Raw genomic sequence first — 27,379 nt, 5'->3', positions numbered from 1 at the left:
GGCCACAGCTCACAACTGACCCTTGGGCCACTATGAGGAAAGTTGATCTTTATGTCCCAGCACAACCATTTCCCAGGTTTATCCATCAGCCTATAGACGCACAGAGGGTGTCATGATCTTACCTGACTTCCTTCACAGGCAACCCCTGTCCTTCCCTATCTCCTGGTCTTTGGGGGATTAACTTCTGCACTAGATTTTAATTCCTCCACATGACACACATGCAGGGGTGTGTCCCCAGCCATTCGTTTTCATTTGTGGATCTACTCAAGCCATGCTTCTGGTTCCTGGGTACTCTGTAATCTGATGGGACTTCGTCCGAGGTCAAGAGGCAAAGGTCTGGAAAACTACCAGGTGTTACAGTCCTTTGGGGAAAAGCTCTTTCAAGTTCAGATAACCAATTTGCAAACACATTTTCAGAATGCCACCAATTCATAAATAGGGGACTCTGTGTCCACTCATGCTTCTCAGAAGAACTCTCAATTGTTTTGAGCACTGTCTGGAAATTAGTTGATTGAAATAGTGGGATGATATTAAAAGCATGGACTGAAATGTTACAGGGAAAGGGAAATAGTTTGAATTGAAGTAGGCCACATACACAGGTGTCAGAAACCTCATCTTCCTGACAAATCCATAACCATTATATTAATAAAATGTAAGATTTAGCTCGTGTTGAAGAACAAAAAAGTACAAAGGAGTTTGGGGAAAGAAAGCTCATGAACATGAGCATGTTCAAATAGCTCAATCAAAACCATAGTAATGGGACAAGAAAGGACAATTCTGTATTGGATGGTACAATTTATTCAAAACTGTCTTGAGTCCGAGGCAAATGTACCACGCACTGCGTTTCTGCTTGCGCTCAGTCCCTAAGTCGCGTCTGAGTCTTTGCGACCCCGTGGACTGTAGTCCGCCAGGCCCCTCTGTCCATGGGATTTCCCAGGTAAGAATACTGGAGTGGGTTGCCATTCCCTTCTCCAGGGAGGTCTTTCCCAACCCAGGGATCAGATCTGTGCCTCTTGCACTGGCAGATGGATTCTTTACCACTGAGCCAGCTACTGCTCTGGGTTTAGCTCAATATAGATTTCCAATTAGATTACATATAAACTCCATATTTAAAAACTTATTGACAGCACAACACTTTCCAAATCTATGCATATAAAATAGGTGGCCTTTAAACATAATTTGAACATATAGATTTATACTTTGGTTTGATGAGTTATTAAAATTTAAAAATAATAATTACCTATCTTTCCTTGGTCTTCGTTTTTCTTCTTGGATTGATTTCTAAAGGGAATAGAATAATTAAAAATAATCTATATAATATTATGATCTTAATATAATTAATGGATATATTACTATAGTATTAACATATAAAATTATATTTCACTGGGTTCTAGCTCAAGATATTTGAACTTTTATATTTACATGTTGAAAAGAGTATTTATGTCTTTTAGGCTAAGGAAACAAATACTGCAAACAAGCTGAAGATGTTATAATTGTGGAAGTACTAATGCAAGCATCAAGTTGATTGACACCGTAAAAATGCAAGATAATAAAAATGGCAATTATTAATAATAATGGTTTGTCAATAGGAAGGGTTTTCCCAAGTTATCTTTATAGATACACCAAATCACTTTTTTCTCATCGTTTATCATTTTAATACCCTAAAACGTTAGATGAGTCCAAAAGTTCATGGTTCGCTTTCTTCTTACTGGTTGGTATTGTAGCCAGTGGATGAGGTAGAAATGGATGCTTACCTGCATCAAGTCTAGGAGTGGATCATTCTGGAAATAACAATGTAAGGGGCGGGACACCAAAGACATTCCTGTTCTCCTTAGCATTTCAACTTCACATTCCTGACCCAGAGCCCTAGGCTAGGAGGTGCTTACAAACAGTGACGTACCAGCAGAGGTACAATGGCCCCCAGCACTTCAGCTAATGGGCCCCTGGGACCAGGGTGGTGTTTGCTGTGGCCATTCCTGCTTTAATCTGAGAGGTCCTGCTTTAATCTGAGAGGTCCTGCCTCCTTGATCCATTATCTGAAAAAATGTCTCTCTTGTTCTCGACAGCAATTTTCTATAATCTGAAGAGATGCTGAATGATGCTGAGTAACAGAGATCCTCTTTCTACAGCCAAGAATCAAATACTGCTCTGCTCTGGCAAGGACCACATTTTCTTCTGGATCAGTATTTCTGTCTGGGAGATGCTATGTACAAGTTGGTTCTCAGTTACTGAATTCTTAAAGGAAGAAATATTGTCTGCACTTTTTTTTCACTCTCATCTGTGCTAGAGTACTCTTATGAAATGTAATTCTGTGGCATATTTTTCCCAAAATTATTTAAAATGGCTTATAATAGAAGCAATTATGTAGTCAAAGAGATAAAATAGGAACTGTAAATAAGGAACAAAGAGAGAGAAATCTGAACTTTAAGACAGAGCTTTACATTTAATTGTCTCTTAGTTTCCTAGGCTCTAGGGCTAAAGTTAGGGATCTATGTGATGGCATTCTTCATCATGAAGAAGGATACTGTACCACCTAGAAGAGGATTTAATATGCATTTTATCGCTGGGGCCTTTATATTAGGGGCACTTACATACTCATCTCAGAGATATTGCAGGTTTGGTTCCAGGCCACGGCAATAAAGCGAGTATCATAATAAAGCATGCCACCCAATTTTTTTTTTTTTGGTTTTCCTGGTGCATAAAAGTTACATTTACATGGGACTTCCCTGGCAGTACAGTGGTTAAGACTCTGCACTTTCAATGCAAGAGATGTGAGTTAGACCCCTGGTTGGGGAACTGAGATCCCACATGCTGTGTGGTATGGCCGGTTTACGCTGTGTGCGTGAGTGCTAAGTCGCTTCAGTCGTGCCCGACTCTGCGACCCTACGAACTGTAGTCTTCCAGGCTCCTCTGTCCACAGGGATTCTCCAGGCGAGATACTGGAGTGGGTTGCTATCTCCCATTCCAAGGGATCTTCTCGACCCAGGGATCGAACCCGCATCTCTCTTGCACTGGCAGGAGGGTTCTTTACCACCAGCACCACCAGGGAAGCCCAGTTTACACTACACTACAGTCTATTATAAAGTGCACAATAGCATTATGCCTAAAAAATGCATTCCTTAATTTAAAAATTTAAACATATTTTATTGCTAAAAATGCCTTTAAAATGCTGGTAGAGGGTCTGAAATATTTCAAAAATTACCAAAATGGGACACAGAGACAGGAAGTGAGCAAACTGTGTTGGGGAAACGGTGCCAGTAGACTTTCTGAATGGTTTCCACAAAACTTCAACTTGTAAAAAACAAAAAAACAGTACCTGTGAAGCACAATAAAATGAGGCGTGTTTGAATTGCTAAGACCAATGATGTCTTGAATTAGGCTTTTAAAATTATATTTTAATTTTTATTTATTTATATTTTGGCCACACTGCATGACCCGCAGTATCTTAATTCCCTGACCACAGATTGAACCCATGCTCCCTGCATTAGAAGTATGGCATGTTAACTGCTGGACCACGGGGAAGTCCTCAATTAAAGTTTTGATATGAAAAATTGCAAACCTGAAATTTAAAATGCAAATAAAGAACCAAATGTCCTGTGGCAGGTAAAGAAGAATAAAGAAGAGTAAAGAAGTAAAGAGTAAAGAAAGAAGAAAGACAAGGAAACAGAGATGACTAAGAATGAGATCTGGTGAGGATGTATTCTGAGGAAGCTCTTGAAAGAACAGAGGTCTGAGTTCAGCACACTCTGAAGAAACCCTTCCTTGGCCACTGCATTTTACACCTTCTCCTTCCCGTGTGACATAAAGAAATTTGCTTCATGGTAAAACTTGAAAATTCACCTCCATTACAACATGGCGGACACACTCTTACTTTCCTTTTGGAAATACATGAATGCATTATGTATTCAGAGGTCTTCACAAGGATTAAGACAGTAGCCAAAATGCAGACATTAAAAAAAGGGACCTGGGAATGATCAAACCACCCACTGCTATGGTTCGGGGAAGACGCCAGAAAAATAATGGGACCAGAAGGGGCTTGTGATGGGACTGTGTCCATCACTCATTTTTTGAGGAAGCTGTTGGCCCTGAGTCATTTTGCTGATGGCCGCACAATTTCTGGAAGTTAGAGCAGACACCACACCCCATGACAACAGAGTGAAGTATTCAGCTAACATTCTCTCCTCAAAGCCACGACTCAACAGCAACATTTCCTAGATGTAGGAGGTTAAGAGAATCCCATCACAGAAGAGAGCTGGTATTGGTGTGAAGGCAGCTGGAATGATCACAGTCAATGGCGATGTCCAAGGAGAAACAAAAGCTGTATCAACAGGCGAGACACCTGTCAGCACAGCTGCTCATGTCAAGCAAGCACGAGGGGTGTGATGTCCACAGTCTGGCAGCGCCGAGAATCTTCTCTAAATATGTCCTGTGCTTTTTTAGCAAATAGGCTCATGATGAGCAACAATGGGGCTATAAGAAGGAGCAAAGTCTCTGTCTTCCTGGAGCTTTTAGTCCACAGGGGAGAGTCAGACAGGAAACACACAGATACATATTTATACCTGCTATGAAGAAATATGAAGCTGGGCCAGGCAAATACAGAAGCAGGTGCTGCTTCAGATACGACTGTCAGGCAGCTTCTTTGATAAGCACAGATGTGAATAAAGTACAAACATTTTTGCTGACTACAGTGGCCTGGGTCATGAAGAGAAGGCTTAAAATATGCAGCATATTTTAGAATGATGTTCATGAAAACCATTTAAAAGTACAGAATATGTTTTAATGTTTAAAGGGGATAGGGCTCCATCACAGCTTAAATTTCACTTAATGTGTAACCTCCCCAAATCCAGCTAAACATGAGCCCATGGTGTGTTTTTACTTATAATAATATACTAGTTTTCTATGTTTTATGTTTCATTGCAGCCACAGATTTCAAGAGTCAGGGCTATAAAACAGATTCCAGTCACTGATAATTTAAGATGTATGAAAATACTTTATATTAATTTAAAAAATAACAGTATGATGACAAAGTAATCTTCTTGGGATTTGGGACTCACTTGTGAGTCAGCTATATATATTTAATATATATACTGATTTACAACATTGTAAATCAACTATATTTCAATTAAAAGTTGTATTTTGAAAATAAATGAAAAAATAAAGTAAAATTGTGGTGATGGTTGTACAACTCTGTTTTTACACTGAAAAACATTTAATTGTATACTTTAGATGGATAGATTATATGGCATGTGACTTACATCTCAGTAAAAACTCTGTGCCTGCACATGCGTGTGTGCGTCTGGACCTATAGTATATAGGTCTGTGTGTGTGTGTATATGTGTATCCATAGTATGTAGATGTGCATATGCACACACACACACACACACACACATACATATACATGTATGGGTGCCTTTGTCCATCACACAGAATATGTAAAATGAACACTAGGCATTTTGATATTTGAGTTTGGAGAGAGGGGAAGGTCTGAGCCAGAGACCAGGATTCAGGAATTGGTAGAAACTGAGGTCATGGCAGCTGATGAGAATGTCTGAAGATAATGGGATGAGAAGAGAATCTAAGATTGAATCCCAGGCAACACCAAGGAGAACAGGACCCTTCCAAAGAAACTGGAGAGAAACCACCAGAGAGAAGGAAGAGGACTAGGAGAGGGCAGATCTGGAAGTTAAGCTTCATTTGATACCGGGGAGATAGACAATTCCAATTCACAGGAAACCTTCGCTGGGTTCTTTGGGACATGGAGAATTGTTGCTCTCTCAACCATGCAGGGGGAAGGGGAAGGGAATAAGTATTCCAAATAGAAGGACCAGCAGGAGCAAAAGACTCGGGGGCATGGGAGGCTGTGCAATGGCAGAGATGCCAGTAGGTAACTCTGGTCAGTGGGGCTGGGAGGAAGAGCTGTCCCTGGTCCAACAAGGAAGGCATCTGGATTTCATGCAGGAGTGGCCAGGCTATTAAAGGCGCTATGCAGGGCGAGACGGACTACAGAGGCTGAGATTAGAAGCAATTAGGTGGGGAATGAGATAGTCTGGAATAAAGTAGTTGCCAAGGTAGCCAGAGGAGGATGAATCAGAGCCAGCCTTTGTGGGGAGAAGACATGCTTTCAAGTGACTGATCCGATGTTGGGTTTGAGACAGCAGGCAAGACTCAGGCTGCCCCCCAGTTTCCTGGCGTAGGTAACCAGGTGGATGGTGGATTAACGGAAGAACAGGAATCTGAGAGGAAGGACACGCCAGTGGGGGTGATGCCAAGAGCTCCCAGGCTGCTCACTATGACTCAACAGATGTGGAATCAGAAGACCTAAGTACAGGGAATGGCCCTCAGCGCTCAGAAGTGCCTCATCCATGTCTCAGAATCCTGATCCAGGAGATGGGGATGCCACCCTTCAGGCTCTTTCTAGAATTCGATCTCACAATGCTCGTAAATACACATCACTCTGAACCTAGAATTTAAAAGGTCCTCGATAAGTATCTCCTCCCCGTCCCTTCCTTGGAGACTCACCCTTTCACACTAAGGTCCCTCTCTGGAGAGCTCCTGCTGTGATGCTCTTCTCTATCTGAATTGATATTTGCATATCGGTTCAGATTCAAGGACTAGCAGAGAAAACTCCTAGGAGGCCACAGGCCTGTGGGGGAGGGGTGGACCCTGAGGAAGAGAGGCTAGAGGACAGGCAAGTGTCCAGCTCATCAGCCAGGGAGGGGCCAGGAAGGAGAAGCCAACGAGTGTCTCCCTCAAAGAGCCCTCCCTCTTGACAGGACTGTGTGGTCAGTTTCCTTACTGGCCATTAGAGGAGACACTACAGCTCCCATCTGATAATAAGATCGAGCCACTGGTGGCTCAGAAGGTTAAGAATCTGCCTGTAATGCAGGAGACACAGGTTCAATCCCTGGGTGGGGAAGATGCTCTGGAGAAGGGAATGGCTCCCCGCTCCAGTTTTCTTGCACGGAGAATTCCAAGGACAAAGGAGCCTGGCGGGCTGCAGTCCATGAGCTCGCAGAGAGATGGACATGAACAACTAAGCACCTAACACACACACTTACATGAAGCAGAGAATAGTATGTGGAGTCTTCAGAGTTATTTAGTGTCTTGGGTTTTCGGGGCCGCCTTGGGGGTCTCAATATTTTTGGCTCCTCTCCTTTTGAGATACCTACAAGAAAGGTGATCATAAATAAGGACTCCATTATCAAAGGTATTATTAAGCAATGTTTCCCTTTAAGGTTAAAGAACAAATTATTTATATACAACTGGGGCTAAAACTGATAGAAGAAATTCCTTTGTTGCTCCCACCAACCCTTATCATAATCCTCACCACATGCTTCCTTCCAATTGTCTGATGGTCTAGGACTTTGAGAAGTAAGGGGAAGAGGAAGGAAAGAATTGCACAGTTTGGTAACATGGAATAGCAGCTCAGAGGATGAGTGGGGCGGGCAAGGAGAAAAACTGCCATAAAATCTTAGGAAAGGAGGATAACGCTCACAGAACCCCCTGTTGCTGGCCTTAAACAGTGACCCACCTATCTATCCATTCATCTACCCACCCACCCACCCATCCACACACACTGCATGATCCTCAGTCTAAAGCACCACCTCATATTATGGCCCAAATCAAGGGACTGCTAGTCTGCAGGCGGGCCTCTTTTCTAAAAGTCTAATCTAGTCTTTCATCAATATTTAGAATCTCAAACTATTAGGATGTTCAGACTGGACTTTAAAAATGCTGGCAAAGAAAGAATTAAGTTTGTCCTCCTTCCCTTACTCTTCCACAGAGCCAAGTTCTCAAATCTGTAGCAACATCATCAGAGCTCCTGATGGTCTTCATACTTGGCAGTCAGTGCTCCTTACAGATAGCTTTTTATGCACAGAACTAACAGGTCTCTTGGGGCTTCCCTGGTGGCTCAGACGGTAAAGAAATCTGCCTGTAACGTGGAAGGCCTGGGTTTGATCCCTGGGTCGGGAAGATCCCCTACAGAAGAGAATGGCTACCCACCCCAGTATTCTTGCCTAGAGAATCCCATGGACAGAGGAGCCTGGCAGGCTACAGTCCATGGGGTTGCAAAGAGTCAGACAGGACTGAGTGACTAACAATAGGCCTCTTACAAAGAATTTCTGTCTATATTTCATGATTCTTGATCTCCATCCCTGAGCGCATCTGTGCAAGAATGTCTGCACGAAAAATATTTTAAAGTTGGGCAAGGAGTGGGGTGCAGGTGCTTAGTGGGGATTGGCCTATGTTCAACAGATATCTGAGCACACATTTTCTAGCTGGACTTTAAGGGTATCACTAGCTCATTACTGCATATAATAATGGGGCAACAATAATTCCTAATCCTCAGAGGTAGAAATACACAGAGAAACGGAATTGTTCCAAATCTTTATAATCAAATCAAGTCAAATCTAATCAAATCAAAGAATATCTCATACTTATATGTGTAAGCAGCCATGACTGCCAGCATAAAACAACTCTGACCAGGATGGAGACTCACAGACAGCTAACTTCCTAGTCCCAGCCACAGCCCACTGTGTGAATAAACTTATCACAAGAGCATTCACATCCTAATGTTATCCACCTCATTCATTTTTAAATGTATGGGAAATTGCTGGATGACAAAGATCAGCTAGTTGGGAGTATGTCATCATGGTGTAAGGTGTGGAACAACGTGGACCAGAGAAAAGCAGGACAATAATTCATTACTGTTATTTTTGGAATAAAACAAAAGAAAATGAGATCTTGATACATGAGATCACATTTATAGATGCCAGAGAGAAAATTTTTTAAGTAATGAATTCAAAAGAATCCTGGAATGTATGGGATGGTCACATTTACATAAAATTATAAACATGCATGAGGGAATGCACATATTACAGATATAATCTCAAAAGGTGTTGAATTTTCAGATTTTCTGATTAATTCTTATATCTTGCAGAATTAACTTTTTTTTCTTCACCAAGATAATGTGAAGCTTGGGCTGAATTATCTTAAGAGGTGTCTTCCCTTCAGCTATGACCATATAATGTGGGCAGCCAGTAGGTGAAAATTATTGAGGAATGTACTCAATAGAGTATGATCATTCAGATTAAACCTCCCCAGAATATTTAGTATTTTTTTGCCCTTGAGGTTATCAGCATACAAATATTTCAGAAAGACACAAGTTTATTTTGCCTTCTAAATTTTTGTTCCTTTGGGGGCATACAAACATTGCCTGCCAACATCATCCTAACTCCTTAATTATAAAAGTGACATAAACATTTATAATCACAAATTACCAGCAACACATCAATGTTGGCAGTAGAACAATTAGGTTTGTGACCATTCTGGGTGACGTGCATGATACATATTAGCTCTTAAAGGCTGTTGCTATATTAAATAGCCAGAAGGTAAAACACTTATTTATATTGTAGTTCTGCTAATAATTTCATTAAGTGTTTGAGTCTGTCAGGAATGCACATTTAAAAAATAATGAAAGGACAAATCTCAACATTTTGCATTCAGAAGGCAGAAGACAGACTTAAAACTCATTGCCAATATTTGCTCTAGAAAATTAAATTTCAGCATTATTCTTATTTCATGATAATTATACTATTTCACTTAAGTAAACATGCAGAATATAATTTGCTGAAGTATCACATGTCTAAATCAGATATTAGCAGCATAGAAATACATTGGTGTTACTGTTTCTTCCTTAAGAAATCTGTTTTTCAGTTTTGGTAAATTCCTATTCACAAATGGACAGTTTGTGAACTTGAAGCAATATAAGGACCCAGAGGAAATCTTAGAAGGGAGGAATGCTCATGGCTATGTGATAAAGGCAGGATTCACCATAGTTTGGGTTGCAACCTGCCTTCAGGAAGCTGCTCTCTCTGCCTTTCACCTTGTCTGCCCTTCAGCCAGGCTAGGCGCGCTTGGAGAGAACTGCGTGCCGATTCCGAGCTTGTGTAGATGATTCAGTCCCTCTGTGCTCCTTGCTGCCTTGCACTGCCTCATGCTCTGAGTTCCCAGAGATATTTTCACTTCTCTTGCTCGTTCTAGATCCAACCACTTGTTTTCCTTCCTTCCTTCTTTGGAGTTTTCCTGAGGTGATGCGTTACAAGGGCAGGTGCCTCTGCTCAAAGTATCCGGAGCACTTCAGGTGTGCCTTAGTGTTCGGTGGATCTGTCTCCAGGCTCCGTGACCTCCTCAGAAGGCAGCTGCCAGCCCCACCCCCATTTGAACCTGCTCAACAATTACTTTGGCTCTTCCTTTCCTTTTTCCTTTTTCCCCCCTTTGATGTGGACCCTTTAAAAAGTCTTCTGAATTTGTTACAATATTGTTCCTGCTTTTTGTTTTGGTGTTTTGGCCACAAGGCATATGAGATCTTAACCCCCCCGACCAGGGATCGAATTTGCCACCCTCTGCACGGGGAGGCAAAGCCTTAACCACTGGACGGCCAGAGAAGTCCCCCTTTGGCTCTTTTTTCCACCAGCTGACCACCGATGCCCCAGAGCCAAGTCAGATCTGTCCTCCTACAGCTCATGGGCTTTGAGCTCTCTGTCCCCTCAGATTTGAGAACGCTGCATCAGGATCTCGTAAAGTGAGCATTTAGCTTTTCAGCTATAGTCTTAGGTTTGGGGAAGAGGTGCTCCCAGCCTGCCCCTCACATTCTCTTCTAAATTAAGGTCACAGGAGAAACAGGGGAGAATGAAGCAGCTCTGCTTGTGTGGTGAGACCCACGGACGTCCCCTCTGAACCACCATCTGTCTCTTGGAAGTGCTCACTACCTATCTGTCATTTACTCCCATCTCCTCTGTTGGGCAGAGGTCATGGATTAGAATCCCCAGAGGCTAGGTGGTTTTGTTCTAGTCCATGGAGTTAGCTTCTCCCTCACTCCCAGCCATCCTGCATACATACAGGAGCACACCCCACCAGAAACACAGGGGGAATGCACACAATGATGCTGATGGTGGCTGAAAAGTGCCGCCTGTGCTGAGTCTCACACCGAGCCGTGAGCACGTGTCCTGCGTATGACCATCCATGGGACTAAGAAGATAGTCACACAACAAAAATACATGCTTACTTGGCTGAAGAATAAGGAAAACTCAGGAGTGGCATTTAAAAGACCCCCAATAACCTCTTGGTTTTTTTTTTCAAGATCATATTGGTCTTAATCTACCAGAAAAAAATATTTGAGTATATAGCCTGAGGTGAAAACCTACATTAATTTTTTTTCATAAGAGGCAAATTTTAGAAAATTATTTATTGACTGTTAGTCATTTTCTCCAAGTGGCCTTTTAAAAAACACAGAATTTAGTTCAGTTCAGTCGCTCAGTCATGTCCAACTTTTTGCGACCCCATGAACCACCAGCACACCAGGCCTCCCTGTTCATCACCAACTCCTGGAGTCCACCCAAACCCATGTCTATTGAGTCAGTGATGCCATCCAACCATCTCATCCTCTGTTGTTCCCTTCTCCTCTGGCCCTCAATCTTTCCCAGCATCAGGGTCTTTTCAAATGAGTCAGCTCTTCCCATGAGGTGGCCAAAGTATTGGAGTTTCAGCTTCAACATCAGTCCCTCCAATGAACACCCAGAACTGATCTTTAGGAGGGACTGGTTGGATCTCCTTGCAGTCCAAGGGACTCTCAAGAGTCTTCTCCAACACCACAGTTCAAAAGCATCAGTTCTTCCGTGCTCAGCTCTCTTTATAGTCCAACTCTCATATGCATACATAACCACTGGAAAAACCATAGCCTTGAGTAGACAGACCTTTGTTGACAAAGTAATGTCTCTGCTTTTTAATATGCTGCCTGCTGCTGCTGCTGCTGCTGCTAAGTTACTTCAGTCATGGCTGACTCTGTGCGACCCCATAGACGGCATCCCACCAGGCTCCCACATCCCTGGGATTCTCCAGGCAAGAACACTGGAGTGGGTTGCCATTGCCTTCTCCAATGCATGAAAGTGAAAAGTGAAAGTGAAGTCACTCATGTCCCACTCTCTGCGACCCCATGGACTGCAGCCCACTAGGCTCCTCTGTCCATGGGACTTTCTAAGCAAGAGTACTGGAGTGGGTTGCCATTGCCTTCTCCAAATATACTGCCTAGGTTGGTCATAACTTTCCTTCCAAAGAGTAAGCATCTTTTAATTTCATGGCTGCAATCACCATCTGCAGTGATTTTGGAGCCCAGAAAAATAAGGTCAGCCACTATTTCCACTGTTTCCCCATCTATTTCCCATGAAGGGATGGGATCAGATGGCATGATCTTCGTTTTCTGAATGTTGAGCTTTAAGTCAACTTTTTTCACTCTCCTCTTTCACTTTCATCAAGAGGCTCTTTAGTTCTTCACTTTCTGCCATAAGGGTGGTGTCATCTGCATATCTGAGGTTATTGATACTTCTCCCGGCAATCTTGATTCCAGCTTGTGCTTCCTCCAGCCCAGTGTTTCTCATGATGTACTCTGCATAGAAGTTAAATAAGCAGGGTGACAATATACAGCCTTGACGTACTCCTTTTCCTATTTGGAACCAGTCTGTTGTTCCATGTCCAGTTCTAACTGTTGCTTCCTGACCTGCATATAGGTTTTTTTAAGAGGCAGGTCAGGTGGTCTGGTATTCCCATCTCTTTCAGAATTTTCCACAGTTTATTGTGATCCACACAGTCAAAGGCAAAACACAAAACAGAAGAATACTATCTGGTTTTAAACAAGCAACATTTAGCCTTTCTGGTTTTCCCCACCTCCCCGCCCTGCTCATACTTTGTAACAATAAGATAGGTGGTTCCTCTCAAGGTAAGGTGAAACACATCAATATTTTTAAAAACCCATTATTCTTTCTGAGGGCATGTCTGGTCACAGGCATGACCTTAGGAGATGGCAAGCAAGATTTTGGTGACATGAGACAGTCTGGCAGCAAAGATGACCCATTGGAGATGGCATTCTAGTGTTCTTCCACCTGGAGGGGAAACCCTGTGCAGGCTTCAGGAATGTTGCTCAGTAGGGCATCCACCCTACTGCGGAGCAAGCACTTGTCCCCCCTCCACCTTGGTCTCCTGGCTTCATGCAGGGGTCCCCAAACGTTTGGGCAGCAGGGACCAGTTTCGTGGAAGATGATTTTTCCATGGATGGTGGGGAGAGATGAATGGTTTCAGGATGATTCAAGGGCATTACATTTATTGTGCACTTTATTTCTATTATTATTATTATATCAACTCCACCTCAGATCATCAGGCATTAGATTCTGGAACCTGGGGACCCCTGCTCTAGAGCTCTGTACTGGATGCTCTTGTTAGTGAACCACTCGACACGGGGGAAGATTAAGTGACTTATTTACAGGATTCTCATTCCAATTCTGCAGTCTTGTATCCCATAGCTAGATTAGCTAGCAGTTTGCCAAGGTTCTTTGAAAAATGATTTTTAAGGGCTGTTTATATTCCATATATGAATGTATCATTACTTATTAATCATTTTCTTATTGCCTAATTTTATTTTTGGCCATGTACATAATTTTTCTCTTTCAGCTCTGATTAGCTCCTTAGGCTACGTTCTTATAAGTGGGTTTACTGGGAGAATGATAGAAACTATTTCAAAGCTTTTCTTTACATATTGCTAAATCGCTTTCTGAAATGTTGAGTCTTTAGACTCACCATTAGTGTTTGAGGATAATTAAACTAGCCCATTCTCATCACTGTCATATATTTTTTCATCTCTGCCATCGTGATGAGTAAAAAACAGTAATTTGTTTTAATTTATATTTTTAATTTCTAGAATGATTCTGTATATGCTTGCTTTCCATTTGCATATGTTCTATAAATAAATCAATGTCTTGTGTCCATTTTTCTATTTAGTGTTTTTCTTAACAATTTATGAGGTCATTCTACATCACATATGGCAACCGTTTTTCCATTTGTTCTAAATATTTTATCCAGATAGTCTGTAGCTCTTTAACTTGGAACAATGCTTTCTAATTTCTAGAAGGTTTTAACATTTACACAGTCTAAATCGACCACTATTTTTCTCTGTAATTCCTTTTATTACTTCTTCTCATGCTTTGTTGGCTCCTAAGCAGAGACTGTGAAATAGTCAGTTCATGTTATTTGGTTTCTCTTAATTTATTTCTCACATTTAAATCATTAATATGTCTGTTAATATTGGAGTATTCTGTATAAGGTAAGATTTTATTTATCCTCCTCAAATCAGAAAAATTTAAGCATTATCAGAAAATGTAATTTGGTTCAATTCTGGTATTTGAGAGTTTATGTACTAGCCCAGTATGTCTAGTTATAAGAAATTTTTTTTAATATACTAGATATTTAAGAAGGTATTTTCTCTATGTGGTATGAAATTATAAATAAACTATGTGAATTTACTTTGTTGACTATATTATTTTATCAAATATGCTATGTAACTTCCCTTTGAATTGATCTCATGTCACTAAGTTATATGGTATCAAAATATGTTAAAAAAACAACTGTTTTCAGTGCTGCAGACATGCTTAGTCTTTTTTTTCATGCATTTTAAAATATGAAAGTTAACAGGAAGTTAGAGAGAAATATACTGTTCATTGCTTGCTGCTTCCATGGAAGCTCCATGTCTTCTGTAGTTTAGAGCAGATAAAAATTATAGAATGAGAAGACATAATTTGGGTGCAAAAAATTTAGCTGTTTCCATTTAAAGCTTCTAAGTCAACTGTTTTGCCAGAATTAAATTCATTAACTCACCAAAAATCAATAACTCAGTGTAAACCTATGTTAGGCAAATTGATCTTTTATGTTAGCATTTAATATAATTAAAATGATAAACATAAATGATACTCACTGAATTGTAAGGTTGTAAATAAAATCATTTGTTTTTGGATACTGAAGGTTGTTGTTATGAAAGATTTGGGGGGAATTGGTGTTATTTCCTTTTTTAAAGATTTTTTTTTTATGTAGGCCATTTTTAAAGTCCTTTTTGAATTTGTTTCAATATTGCTTCTGTTTTACGTTTTGGTGTTTCAGCTGCAAGGCATGTGGGATCTTAGCTTTGCAACCAGGGATCAAATTGACACCCCCTGGATTGGAAGGTGAAGTCTTAATCACTGGAAGTGATTAAGATAATACTAGGACCGAAGTCCTAGTATTATTTCTAATGAAGGCAGAATAGTAGCAAATAAGTTTAGGAAGACAAGTGCTCACTGGAGTATGTTGGGTGTGAAGCAATATAACTTCTGATCTCTTTACTTTCTACTCTTAATTTAAAATATGCCTATAAAATATATGAACCAACATTATTTGAGCTACTTGGCCTTCACATGAATGTAAATATATTTACAGATACATGTAAAGATATATTCTTGGATAGTTTGCAAAATGCATTTCTAGGGGCCAGCATTTAAAATGCTAGGCATACCTAAAAAAATACAAAATCTGCACCATAACACCTGAAAATATTAGGACTACTACCTGAATCTAGATGCCATAAAAACCTAGAAATAAACAGAAGCAACACAAAAGTATTTACATTCTATCTGCTCTGTGTAGGCATGGCAAGGGGCTGCCATGATGCAGAGCTGAATTTACGGATGGTATTGTGCAATGAAGCATGGGGATTACGGTAGTGCCCTTGTTTGTTAACCTTGCCGCCCATTAAAAAATTATAGCTTGTTGGAGAGTCATAGCCTCTTTGTGAAAAGAGAGAAAGAAAATATGCTTTTGTGTTACCAGGGTATATTTTTCCTACAATTAATCTTTTTCTTCTCTTCACAATGGTCAACACAAATTGCCAGGTTCACCATAATTAAGAAGAAAATCATCTCCCCCCGAAGAAAGAGCAACTCTGCACATTATTCAAAGAAATAGTGTGATGTCATTGGACACTTCTGAATACAACATCATAGACTCTGTGATCAAATGGCCATTCTCCAGTTATATAAATCCTGTACCATATTTCTCTCAAGGAAAATGCAGGTGCAGTTAGGTCCTATCAAATTCAATGTATAACAGTTTTATCAAAACAAAGACATAAAACAAGCAGTTGGTTGACTATTTTATTTTTAAACTTCATACTTAGTTTATACTTAGTTCCTCAGTTTTCATTTGGACATTATTTACTGGCTTAGTGAATGGGGGAAGAGTAGGTCTGTGAATCTGAACCTTCTAGATTCATACCTTCTACTTAATGTACTAATTTCAACAGAAGAAATAGATATATTTCACTTGTTTGTTCCCTCATCAAAATTGTACCTTGCTCTCTGCCTCCCACCCTCAACTTCATCCCTTTCTATTTTCTCCTGATGTCCTAAGCCAAATTCTAGTTAAAGTGTATATAAAGGAGGGGAAAAGAAAAAAACAAAAAGGATGAAATCAGAAAAGGTAGGAGATATATGGAATATTCTAGAAAAGTGTGTATCAACATAAAAAAACAGGAACTGAAATGAAGGTTCCTGCGAAGATAGAACACAGTCACTTCAAATCTTCCACAGAATAAAGGTAGGCAACTAACAAACAAATCAAGCATCTGGCTTTGCCTGTCCCTTCTGGAAGTTCCAACTCTACCCATTTTTACCTGAGATGCACTGATGAGAAGAAACTCGTCTAGTAATTGGCTTATGAGGATAGACTCCAAAATAAAGAGGCTTCAGTTGCTCTGACAAGATCATTTGATTCAGTTTTTTCTGCAGAATGAAATATTCTTCAGATAGCTTTGAGACCTAAAAAAGAAGGTCAGGTGTCCAGTTAAATCAAGGAAAGGACTTCAGCCATCTCCACAGACACCCTGGGGATCTGATCAATCTCTGATTGGCTCCCTGTGGGGTTCTCATGTCCTTCTCCCAGACTCACCCTGACCCTGCAGCAGGTCAGACAGAGTGCTCACTCGATGAAACCTCCTGTTCTGTACACCATCTCACATTTTCCAATCCAAACTGCCAAACACATCACCCTCCAGAAGCGTTTTCTGCTGGTAACTCCATCCTGGAGTCTCTGAGCTCTGTCTTCCCTCCTTAACCATTCTACTGCCCTGGCTTTTTTTTCCCTGAGGAACCCGTCTGCTGACTTAGACTATATTAACTCCCTCCTTTCCTGTCCAGGCTTCTTCACTTGGCTTTCTTTTTTAATTTTTAAAAAAACTTTTTATTTTGCATTGGGGTATAGCTGATTAACGTTGTTGTGACCGTTTCAGGTGAACAGCGAGGGGACTCAGCCATCCATGTACATGTATCCATTTTCCCCCAAACTGCCCTCCCATCCAGGCTGCTCCCTGCACTGCACAGTATGTCCTTGTTGGTTATCCATTTAAAATATACCAGAATGTACATGTCCATCCCAAACTCCCTAACCATCCCTTTCCCCCATCCTTCCCCCAGCAATCATAAGTTCATTCTCTAAGTCTGTGAGTCTGTTTCTGATTTGTGAGTTCATTTGCATCATTTATTTTTTGATTCCACATATAAGGGATGTCATATGATAGGGCTACTTTTTTCCTCGTTCCATCTGGGCCCCTCTCTCTACCCTGTCTGATAACACAACCTGCTAGGTTGAAGTGAGGCTCCTACTTTTCCGTCTCTACCACTGCTCCCGTGAGCACTGTCCATCTCCATGGTATTATTAGGCAGCTCTAGGTAGATGCCCAGCTACTATACATCTCCTGAATGTCTCAGTCCCAGAGCAGGTCAGGGCCCTAATCTCTGCTTTGGTCTTTAGAGTGAGCATGTTAATCACAGGAAAGGAAAGGCTGCATGTATATTAAACTCATTATTTCCATATGCTTAAACCGAAAAGGACAGGAAGAGGATAATGACTGGTCTATGAATAGCTAGAGACTGGAGATGTTCAGGGCACATCTATAGCAGTCTGGGGGCGTCCACAGGCAGTTACTGCGTTTCTTGTGGGCTCAGCCACCATCAGACACTAAGCAGAGATTAGGGACTCAGGAGTAATAGGTGATAACCAGTTATGACATTTCTAACTCATTATGCTATTTATTCTATGATTTCATACACTCTTGACTTCCCTGGTAGTACATATTCATTTACAATATGCATTTTAGAGGTCATCTAGTGGCACTCCTTCACTTTACACAGGAGAATATAAGGGTGCTGACACCTAAAGGGATCTTCTCAAGGTCAAATACCTAGAAAGAGAGAGAGCCTGAAGGGGGCAGGGACAAGGCCGTCCCCGTGATCTCTCTGTAGCACTAATTTATCAGAGTTGCATGTACAGTAAGTCCCCTACATACAAACCTTCAAGCTGTGAACTTTCAAAGATGCAAACGTGCTTTCACATGTCCAGTCACGTAAGGTCACCTGTCTGGCATACATTGTCACGTGCGTGCACCCTCTACAAGCAGCTCTGCTTTTGTGTACCTTACTGTACAGCATTGTGTAGAGTCCACTACTGCAGTATCCTTCCTTATTGCCGGTTCACTCGATGCCAGCCCCTGCAGGCCAGCTGTTGTATGGTACTACTCTACTTTTCAAGGTACTGTACTGTAAGATTAAAAATGCTTTTATTTTTTGTCTGTTTTATATATTATTTGTGTGAAAAGTATTGTAAATCTGTGACATTACAATATATATAGCTGATTGCATTAGTTGGGTACTTAGGCTAACTCTGTTGAACTTAGGAACAAACTGGACTTACGAACACACACTTGGAATGGAACTCCTTTGTATCTGGGGGACTTACTGTACCCTCACAAGTTCTACTGCCCCTTTTACAAACAGCTGAAACACACCTACGAACAGCATGAGATATTCTTCAAGAGGGAATTTTCCTTTGTGATTCTTCTTTATGGTTCCTCATTGTTGTTATGATAGAACATGCAGATGTCCATCTTCACTGCACATGTGTTCAGTAATGGTACTCACCTGATTCTGGTGCATAATTATATCTTCTTAAAATATGGGGTAGAGAAAGCATAGACTTTAGAAGATTTTGAAAACTTTTTTTAACGCTATAATGGGAGATCTCAGAAACACGGAAATTTGCACTGTCAAATGCCAGCATTTTAGTAGGCTGTATCACTCAATGACTAGTCTCTTTACTATACTAGATTTCTACCATATTTTATACTGTTTTTATCATAGAAAATTGTTTTAAAATATATGGCTATTTGAATAGCACAGCCTCTGAAATATTTTATTGAAAGGTTTGCAGTCTCATCAAAACAGATGAAACACTTACCAATTGTTTGTTTAACTCAGTTATTGTGGAGTTCCTAGAGATCTGTACTAGTAGACATATTTGTTCATTTACGTACCTGTTTTGAAAAAATTGCCAAATCACACGCTTCTTTTTCTGAAACTGCTTTTGCATCTTTATAACTCTTCATCCCAATGTTACAGGAGTCCTCAAGTTTTGTGGGGTAGGAATACAAATTGTGAGTATTTCTTGCTACTTCTGCCGGTGTTGCAACAACCTTTTGATTTCTAAAAGAAGACATCCTGTCCTTCCGTAACTGCTGCCTCCTCTTGTAGCCCCGGTATTTGCTCTGAATGAACACCGCGGCTCTGTCTTCTTCCTGGGCTTGCACGGCTGGTTTCACCTGCCTCTCCTGGGCCGTCCCATGGCTCAGATGGCTCCTCTGACGGCTGCATACAGGTGCATTCTGGGTGATCACAGATGTCTTCTTTTCTTTGTCCTTGCTATTTTCATTTTGACAAACCGACCTCTGGCTGAGACAAGGGTCTATCGTCTTTTTGCAAGAAGGCTTGTTAGGACCTGGAGTCTCCCTGTCTGCTGACCAAAGTCCTGGGTAACTTGGCCTTTCTGATAGGGCCTTCTGTCCTAGACATGCTGCTTTCAAGTCCTCGAAATTCCTTTCCTCTGTGTACTTCTGATAAAAATTCTGGACCACTGTGTCCTCCTTTCCTGTTTTCCTTCTCTCACTATTTTCTTCCAAGTCTTTCATATACTTGTTACTGGTGTTTGCTTCTGCCCAAGCATCCTGCACCAGATATAGTTCTTGCTTAGCCTCTTCCTCATAAGTGTTGTTCATTTTTTTCTGAGTCTGATATCCTCTGTTGTTACTTTCCATAGCATTCGTGGCTTCCCCCTCAGCTTTGAAAGTACAAATCTTCACCACAGATGTATTCCCTTTATTATTAATATTTGGGGCTGGAATGACGGTTTCATTAGCAGAGACTGAATTCTCTGTCTGTTTCTTCACAAAAGATTCCCTGTGTAAAGTATATTGCATCAGAATATATGATACTAAACCAGAGTTTATTACCTTGTTCAGTTTATTACCTTGTCATGTTGGGAGAAAAGCAAAAGAGGCAAAAAAACCCTCAAAATTTAAAACTTATCATGTCACAATAATCAAGTGTTTCCCCAAATTGTCCTCTCTATGGACAACTGTGATGGCTACTCAGATAATGAGAAAACCAGTATCAACTTAAGAGTGAGAAATAACCTAGCATAATTTCACTTGCTGAGGTATCAAAATTCTAGGAATTTAATCACTTCAAAGAGAAAAACCAATATCGCATATTAATACATACACATGAAACCTAGAAACATGGTATGCTGCTGCTACTGCTGCTAAGTCGCTTCAGTCGTGTCCGACTCTGTGCAACCCCTTGGACTGCAGCCTACCAGGCTCCTCCGTCCGTGGGATTTTCCAGGCAAGAGTACTGGAATGGGGTGCCATTGCCTTCTCCAGAAACATGGTATAGATGAACTTATTCGCAGGCAGGGACAGAGATGCAGATGTAGACAATGGACAGGACATGGGGTGAAAGGGGATGGAATGAAGAGAATGGAACTGATGTATCTGGACTGCCCTGTGTAAAATAAATAGCTAATGGGAACTTGCGGTATAGCACACGGAGCTCAGTTCAGGGCTCTACGATGACCTAGATGAGTAGAATGAAGGAGGGGATATGAAGAAGATCCAAAGAGGAGGAGATATGTGTATACATACAGCTGATTCACTTCATTGTGGAGCAGAAACTAATGCAACATTGTAAAGCAACTACATCCCAATTAAAAATAAAGAGGTATGTCTTTTTTCAAAGTACCTACAGTGAGAAGTGCGTAAACTATATAGTGTAGAAACTATATCTAGATTTGAGACCAGTATTGGGGATGTTCATTAGGCTGGCATGCTGTACTTTGATAACCTCTACATCTACGGATCACAGAAAATATCTTACAAAATTAAAGTGTAGCAGTGTTCCTGCTACAGTTCATGATCTTGTAATATGCTGGCCAAAATTTCACAGCTGTGCCTTTATTAATATCCTTTCCAAAGGATCCTTGGAATGATTTTCCCTTATCTTGAAAATAAGATCCTTTTTAAGAAGGAAAGTGTGGTCGTTGGAATGAAATGCCAACAAACTCTCAAATAGAATAAAGGACACAGAAGTGGTCACGGGGTGTCCACTGACATTTGATACCTCACTGTTAGGAACCCGGTTAGGTATGAGAAAGACCGTGGGCTTTATTTCATGACTTTCCAGTGTGAAAAATCTACAATGTCAAGACAGTATAAGAATGAATATTATTTTACCTTTTATTTGCAAAGTTTTTCTTGTAGTCACATTCCTGGTCTTGAGCCTGAATGGTTTTTACTGCTGTGTTTTTTGTGTTAACAATTTCCTTCCTTTGTTTCCTGGCTAGATGGCCTCTTGCCGCTGAAACATACAAAGCCCAGAGTAATGTTAATTATAATACATAATAAATATTACTTCAATGGGTAGAAACAAATGAGTTTTGACCATCAATGTCAAAGAGGAAAATGAAATTAAAGACTACAAATAGAATAGGTTCGTAAAAAATATGGGACTCATTAACAAGACTGTTCCAGATGACAAGCTTTAGCAAGAAAATAATTAAAGTACCTTTCATGTTAAGGGGAGTATTAATATGAAACTAAAATGATAGAGATGACCTCAGTTGATGAAAAAAACAAAATGGACTCACTCATTTATTTAAAATCTGCTGATGTTTATGTTCCTTTCATTTTTGCCATGTTCAAACTATTCATGGGAGAAAACCCTTATTATCTAAGTACATGGCTTGGAACTTTTGGCCAATTATCTTTAGAGCCAGATATATTTCAAAATTCAGATTTAAAGTTTCAAAAAAAATTTTAGAAAAGTAATTCAGGACAAATTAACATATATTCGGTAACATTCCCCATGGTGATTCAGCATTCCGTAATCAAACACATGATTATTTTGCCAGAAAAACACATAATTGTTACTAACTGGGATGAATAAAGGCCCATGAATATTAGGTCATGTTTCACTTTCAACTGAGTTATGAAAAATCTCTTTTCTCAGTGTTTTATGAAGTTTGGAATTGAGGATAAAGAATTAAATCTCAGTTACAGGGTTTTCATTTTTGATGACCCAGTGAGTCATCAAAAGGGCTTAAAAGCTGATGAGCTTTTACAGATTGACAGAAGTGGACCTCGAATCTCTTGAATGTTAGTCAGCTGCTCTGCCCACCATGGTAGTGTTCTTCAGAATGCAGGTTGCAAATAAATAGTGGATCATAAAATCGATTTACTGGGCCAAATCTAGCATCTAGAAATGAAATGGAATAAATCAGAATAGAAAACTATCAGAGTGCATTGTGCATAGTATGTATATTGGGTTACAGAGTAAAATACACTTCTTATTATGGATATTTAGTCGAAAGTCTTTAAAAGATACTGAATCAAGCCATGCTGGATTCTAAATTTTGCCTCTTATAGAAAAACAGAAAGTGAAATCCAAACTCTATTAATATGTTTAATAAAAACTTGTGAAATATGACTATAAATATTCTTTCCCTAAGGCTAATAGAAATGGATGCCCTTTAACAAAATGAGATTTCATTAATTTGTCAAAAAGTATGGCAAGTGTAACCTTTGGAATAAAATAGGGAAAATGATATTGTCCAGTGGGTTATAATAATATGATTCTTGAAATGTACAATTAATTCAGTATCTTGCACAGTAGGTCAATTGTGTTTCATTGTGACAGCAAATTTAAAAATTATTCTATTTAAAACAAAACATTTATTCAGATATTAAAAGTGTCAATCTCTAAAACAACCATTCAGATTTAATACAGAGAAAATATCAATTGAAATTAAACACAAAACCTACATAAGACTGGAGGTTTGTAAGTAAGATTTGATTTCATGCCTACATCTAAACATAGCGTTATATTTTGTTACACAGTGAGGTGCTCTGAGTGGTTACCTGACTGTAGTATTATAGCGCTCTCTTTCCTTTTCTCCTGTAATTTTTGGTATCTTCTTGAACCCAAGAATCCTCTGACACAGGCTTGAATCAAAATCAGCTTGTCAATGGCTTCCTTTCGCATTAAATTTAACTGTTCCACATGATAATACTTAAGGAACACCTTAAAAGAATTAAAATAAAATGCAAATAAAACTATGGCATGCAGGTATGAAACAGTCATGTGGTGCTCAGAAGACCAGATTATGTTCAAAATATTTTTTTGACTTTGGAAATCACTATCTTTTGCTTCTTTGGCCTGGATGTTGCTATCACCTTATAGATTTTTATGTTTGAAGACAGTCCCTTTTTGAGGTCGCAGAGTCTGACACGACTGAACGACTAACACTTTCACTGTCACATAGTTTAACAATCATCCTGTTTCTTTGCAATAGGTATCCAGCTTTTGTTGGATGGCCCAGTATGAGTGGAAGATATCAAACTCTTTCATCAAAGTTTTAGCAATAGATACTCTGGACAAAGCTAATTTTTATGGTATTTTGAAAGGAAACAATTAAACTCCCCAAACTTAAAAATTCTTACAAACCTATTTGTAAGAGAGAGGACAATTATAGTTATAGGAGCTCATTCACCAGTTGCTTACTGAGACCTATGCTATATACTTTTCTGCAAGGATACCAGGGGCACTTTCTGCAAGGATACCGGGGGTATTGCCCTCAGGGGCTCACGGAGTTGTCAGTGGAGAGACTAAGGCAGAGAGAGGGTCCCATGGAGAATGAACAACTTTCTCCCTGGACCCAGTGGCCACTGTAAAGACCAGAGGGCTGATTTTCAATGATTCTAAAATCAAAATGAATGGAAGCAACAGGGGAGCCTGAAGACCTGGAGTTGTTCTCAGCTAAGAGCTTTTAGCCTCCCCCAGGAAACAGGAAGGTATATTTTTTCTTTTAATGGTTGAGTGTATTAATGAAAATCACCTCAAAGAGAGTTGATTTAATCCACTAAGAAAGTCACTTAAATTCAAATTTAAGAGCTGAGTCATGAGACCTGGTGACCCTGACTATAGAACTCTCCCAGTACTTTGAAGCTTGGCACCAAGGGCCAACAGTTTAACATTACAGATCTTGACTGAATTTAGTTTTAATTTCTACAAGACTCTAGATGTTAATATATTCAGTCCATTCTACTGTTGACAATTCATTTAAAATTCAATCTATCTAAAAAGGTCATTTTTTTTTTTTGCACATTAGAAATGTTCTTATATTGTATCCATCCTAATGAGTTGGAAAAGGTGAAGTGGAAAAATACAAATAGCTTTAAAATGCTACTTAAATATCATGAAAAACTGGAACTGCAAAGGCCTTTTTACAAGTTAAAACTCCATTTGAAGTTAGGCATGTGTTTCAGACCATAAATCATGAGATTTCAGCCAGAAAAATTCATCTTTGTGAGAATCTGGAAGAACATGGTGTGAGAAAAATACAGATTAAAGAATATCTTTCTAATGCTCAGAAATTACCCTCACTAAATACTAAGGTAAATATAGACTACTGAATATGGAATATGGGCTTCCTTGATAGCTCAGTTGGTAAAGAATCCACCTGCAATGTGGGAGACCCTGGTTCAATTCCAGTGGGAAGATCCGCGAGAGAAGGGATAGGCTACCCACTCCAGTATTCCTGGGCGTCCCTTGTGGCTCAGTTGGTAAAGAATCTGCCAGTAATGTGGGAGACCTGGGTTTGATCCCTGGGTTGGGAAGATCCCCTGGAGATGGGAAAGGCTACTCACTCCAGTATTCTGGCCTGGAGAATTCCTTGGACTGCTTAGTCCATGGGGTCACAAAGAGTTGGACATGACTGAGCAACTTTCACATCACTGAATATGGAGAACACTCAGTATAACATAAAACACTTAAAAATGCCCTAAATTTTTACAGGACTAACTTGTCTTTTTAAAATTAATTTTTATGGGAGTATAGTTGATTTACAATGTTGTATTCGTTCTTGCTGTACAGCAAAGTGAATCAGTTACAAGAAAGACAAACATCATATGATATTGCTTATATGTGGAATTTTAAAAATATAGTACAAATGAACCTATTCACAAAACAGAAACAGAGTCACAGATGTAGAAAACTAATAGTTATCAAGGAGGAAATGAGTGGGGGGATAAATTAGGAGACTGGGCTTGACAAACAGATAACTAACAGGCCTAAATTTTCTCATCTGAACATTATGAAAATCCTAACTTTTCATCTGAACATTATGAAAGTCCTGTCCCACACCTCCTGCAGCTAATACAAATTTCTTGGAAAATGTGGAGTTTCAGTCCACATCTATGGTGTGGCTGATAGCAGTTACGCTTGAGTGGTCAATCTGAGTACATCTGCCTTAGCTTGGCTCTTTCTCCTTCCTCCCCAGTGATACATTTCATGTCCTCCCAGGACCGGCACCATGTTTTATCTCCTTATCTCCATGTTGTTCATAACGCTCTGAGGATATCTGAGAAGCAAATGCATCCTTTTTCCAAGAACCCATCTGTCTTACTTCCATATTCAAAATGGATTATGATTTTGTACTTCATTCTTTAAGGAATTAAGTAAGCTAAGATCTCACAGGCTCTCAAATTTGATCCATAAACATTCCAGTATCCAAATCCTATAGTGAGTCTAGTAATAACATTTCACTCCAGATAAATTTCAAGTTTACAACAGAAACAGATTTGAGAATTAGGGAAAAAAGAAAAACAGAATCCTACTGAATTCATTATGATTTTCAACAGCTTTCTGACTATATTTGGTGGTAACAAAACAGAGAAAATTAAAAATTTTCTAGACTCATACGTTCCAGCCTTTTGGGGATAAATCTTCAAGATATATTTTTCTTGAATTTATTAAAAGAAATCTATATGAGAGCAAAACACTTAATTCTGAAGAAAGAAACCTTTATGAATTTATCAATTTTCTTTCCCTATTACAAGCTAGAGATTCTATAACATGAAAAGCCATGATATTTTCTATCATTGCAATATGTAGTTTTCCATACATCCACTGTAAGTATTACTTTTTTTCCTTGAAAATTACATGAAAACATTACTTTGGTTTTCCCAAGAGCCCAGTTATCAAGACCAGCTTTTTCCAAAATGGCGGCACATGTGTCAGGGCTCAACGGAGGCTGTTCACACCACTTGTAGCAGAGAATCTGGTACCTTTGAAAGGGAGAAAGGGCTGGTTAGTATTTCATAAAAGTTCAGAGTCTCAGGAGCCTAGTGGGTCCTTCAGGCTTCTTAGAACAATTCTTCAGTAAACTGAATTCCAGACTGACTACTTGCATAATTTGTGCTTTTCACTTCAGTGATTCCTTTTCAACGTATGATCTTTCAGTGATAAGCCTTTGCCGTTTTTTTTTTTTTTCCATCCTAATCCTAAGTGTTCTTTCCTTGTGTCCCCAAAATTCCCATCCCACCCTGGCCTCCCATTTTTCCTTCTCCCTCTCGGTCTCTTCAGCAGGCCTCATGTTGAGACTTGCTGCTTAAATGTTAGATTTTTCTGAGTTCTGTTTCTTTCTAAGCTCTGTCCATATGTGTCTCATCTACATGCACGGCTCTGACTGTTCCCTATATGTGATGATTCCTATACATACATCCTCAGCCCTGTTTTCATAAACAGGAAACACATTACTCCTGGCTGCCTGCTAGACACCCCCGCCTGCTTCTGCCACAGACACTTTAGACTCAGCAAAATGCATCACATTTTCTTTCTTCTGCTAGTGCCTATCTCCGCGAATGATGTCAACCCTTCTTAAAAGTGAAAGTTGCTCAGTCGTGTCTGACTCTTTGCGACCCCATGGACCATACAGTCCATGGAATTCTCCAGGCCAGAATACTGGAGTGGCTAGCCTTTCCCTTCTCCAGGGGATCTTCCCAACCCAGGGATCGAACCCAGGTCTCCTGCATTGCAGGTGGATTCTTTACCCTTCTTATAAAGGCTCTAAAACTAGGAATATGCGCGTCATCCTAGATTCTCCCCTATTCTTCACTCACTGTATCCAACCAGCTTGTGCTTTGTTGTGCTTCTTGATTTAAAGCCAACATACTGACTCTACTTTGTTTTTATGAGTTCACTTCAAGGTTTATATGGTGGCATTTGAGACCAGAGCACAGGAGGTATTAAGTAATTTGGGGAGTTTGGGACTGAAGCAAAAATAATAATGAAGATAGTCA

General features: G+C 39.9%; 1 protein-coding gene across 1 annotated transcript in view; it reads right to left on the bottom strand.

Annotated features, from left to right (window-relative positions):
• Positions 1–27,379, bottom strand: part of MYO3A (myosin IIIA) — a 158,378-nt gene that overhangs the window by 5,026 nt on the left and 125,973 nt on the right. The window contains exons 25-31 of the mRNA XM_068986752.1: positions 26,254–26,365; positions 23,159–23,321; positions 21,476–21,599; positions 19,223–20,141; positions 16,529–16,673; positions 7,059–7,165; positions 1,241–1,281 (exon numbers count right to left, since the gene is read on the bottom strand). Of these exons, the coding sequence (XP_068842853.1) occupies positions 1,241–1,281; positions 7,059–7,165; positions 16,529–16,673; positions 19,223–20,141; positions 21,476–21,599; positions 23,159–23,321; positions 26,254–26,365 (1,611 nt within the window). The remainder of the gene's footprint in view (positions 1–1,240; positions 1,282–7,058; positions 7,166–16,528; positions 16,674–19,222; positions 20,142–21,475; positions 21,600–23,158; positions 23,322–26,253; positions 26,366–27,379) is intronic.

The sequence above is a fragment of the Capricornis sumatraensis genome, chromosome 15 (genome assembly GCF_032405125.1).
Source record: "Capricornis sumatraensis isolate serow.1 chromosome 15, serow.2, whole genome shotgun sequence".
In the NCBI taxonomy this organism is placed as follows: domain Eukaryota; kingdom Metazoa; phylum Chordata; class Mammalia; order Artiodactyla; family Bovidae; genus Capricornis; species Capricornis sumatraensis.
Note: the sequence above shows the minus strand (reverse complement) of the source record. Positions and strands in the feature narration are given on the sequence as shown.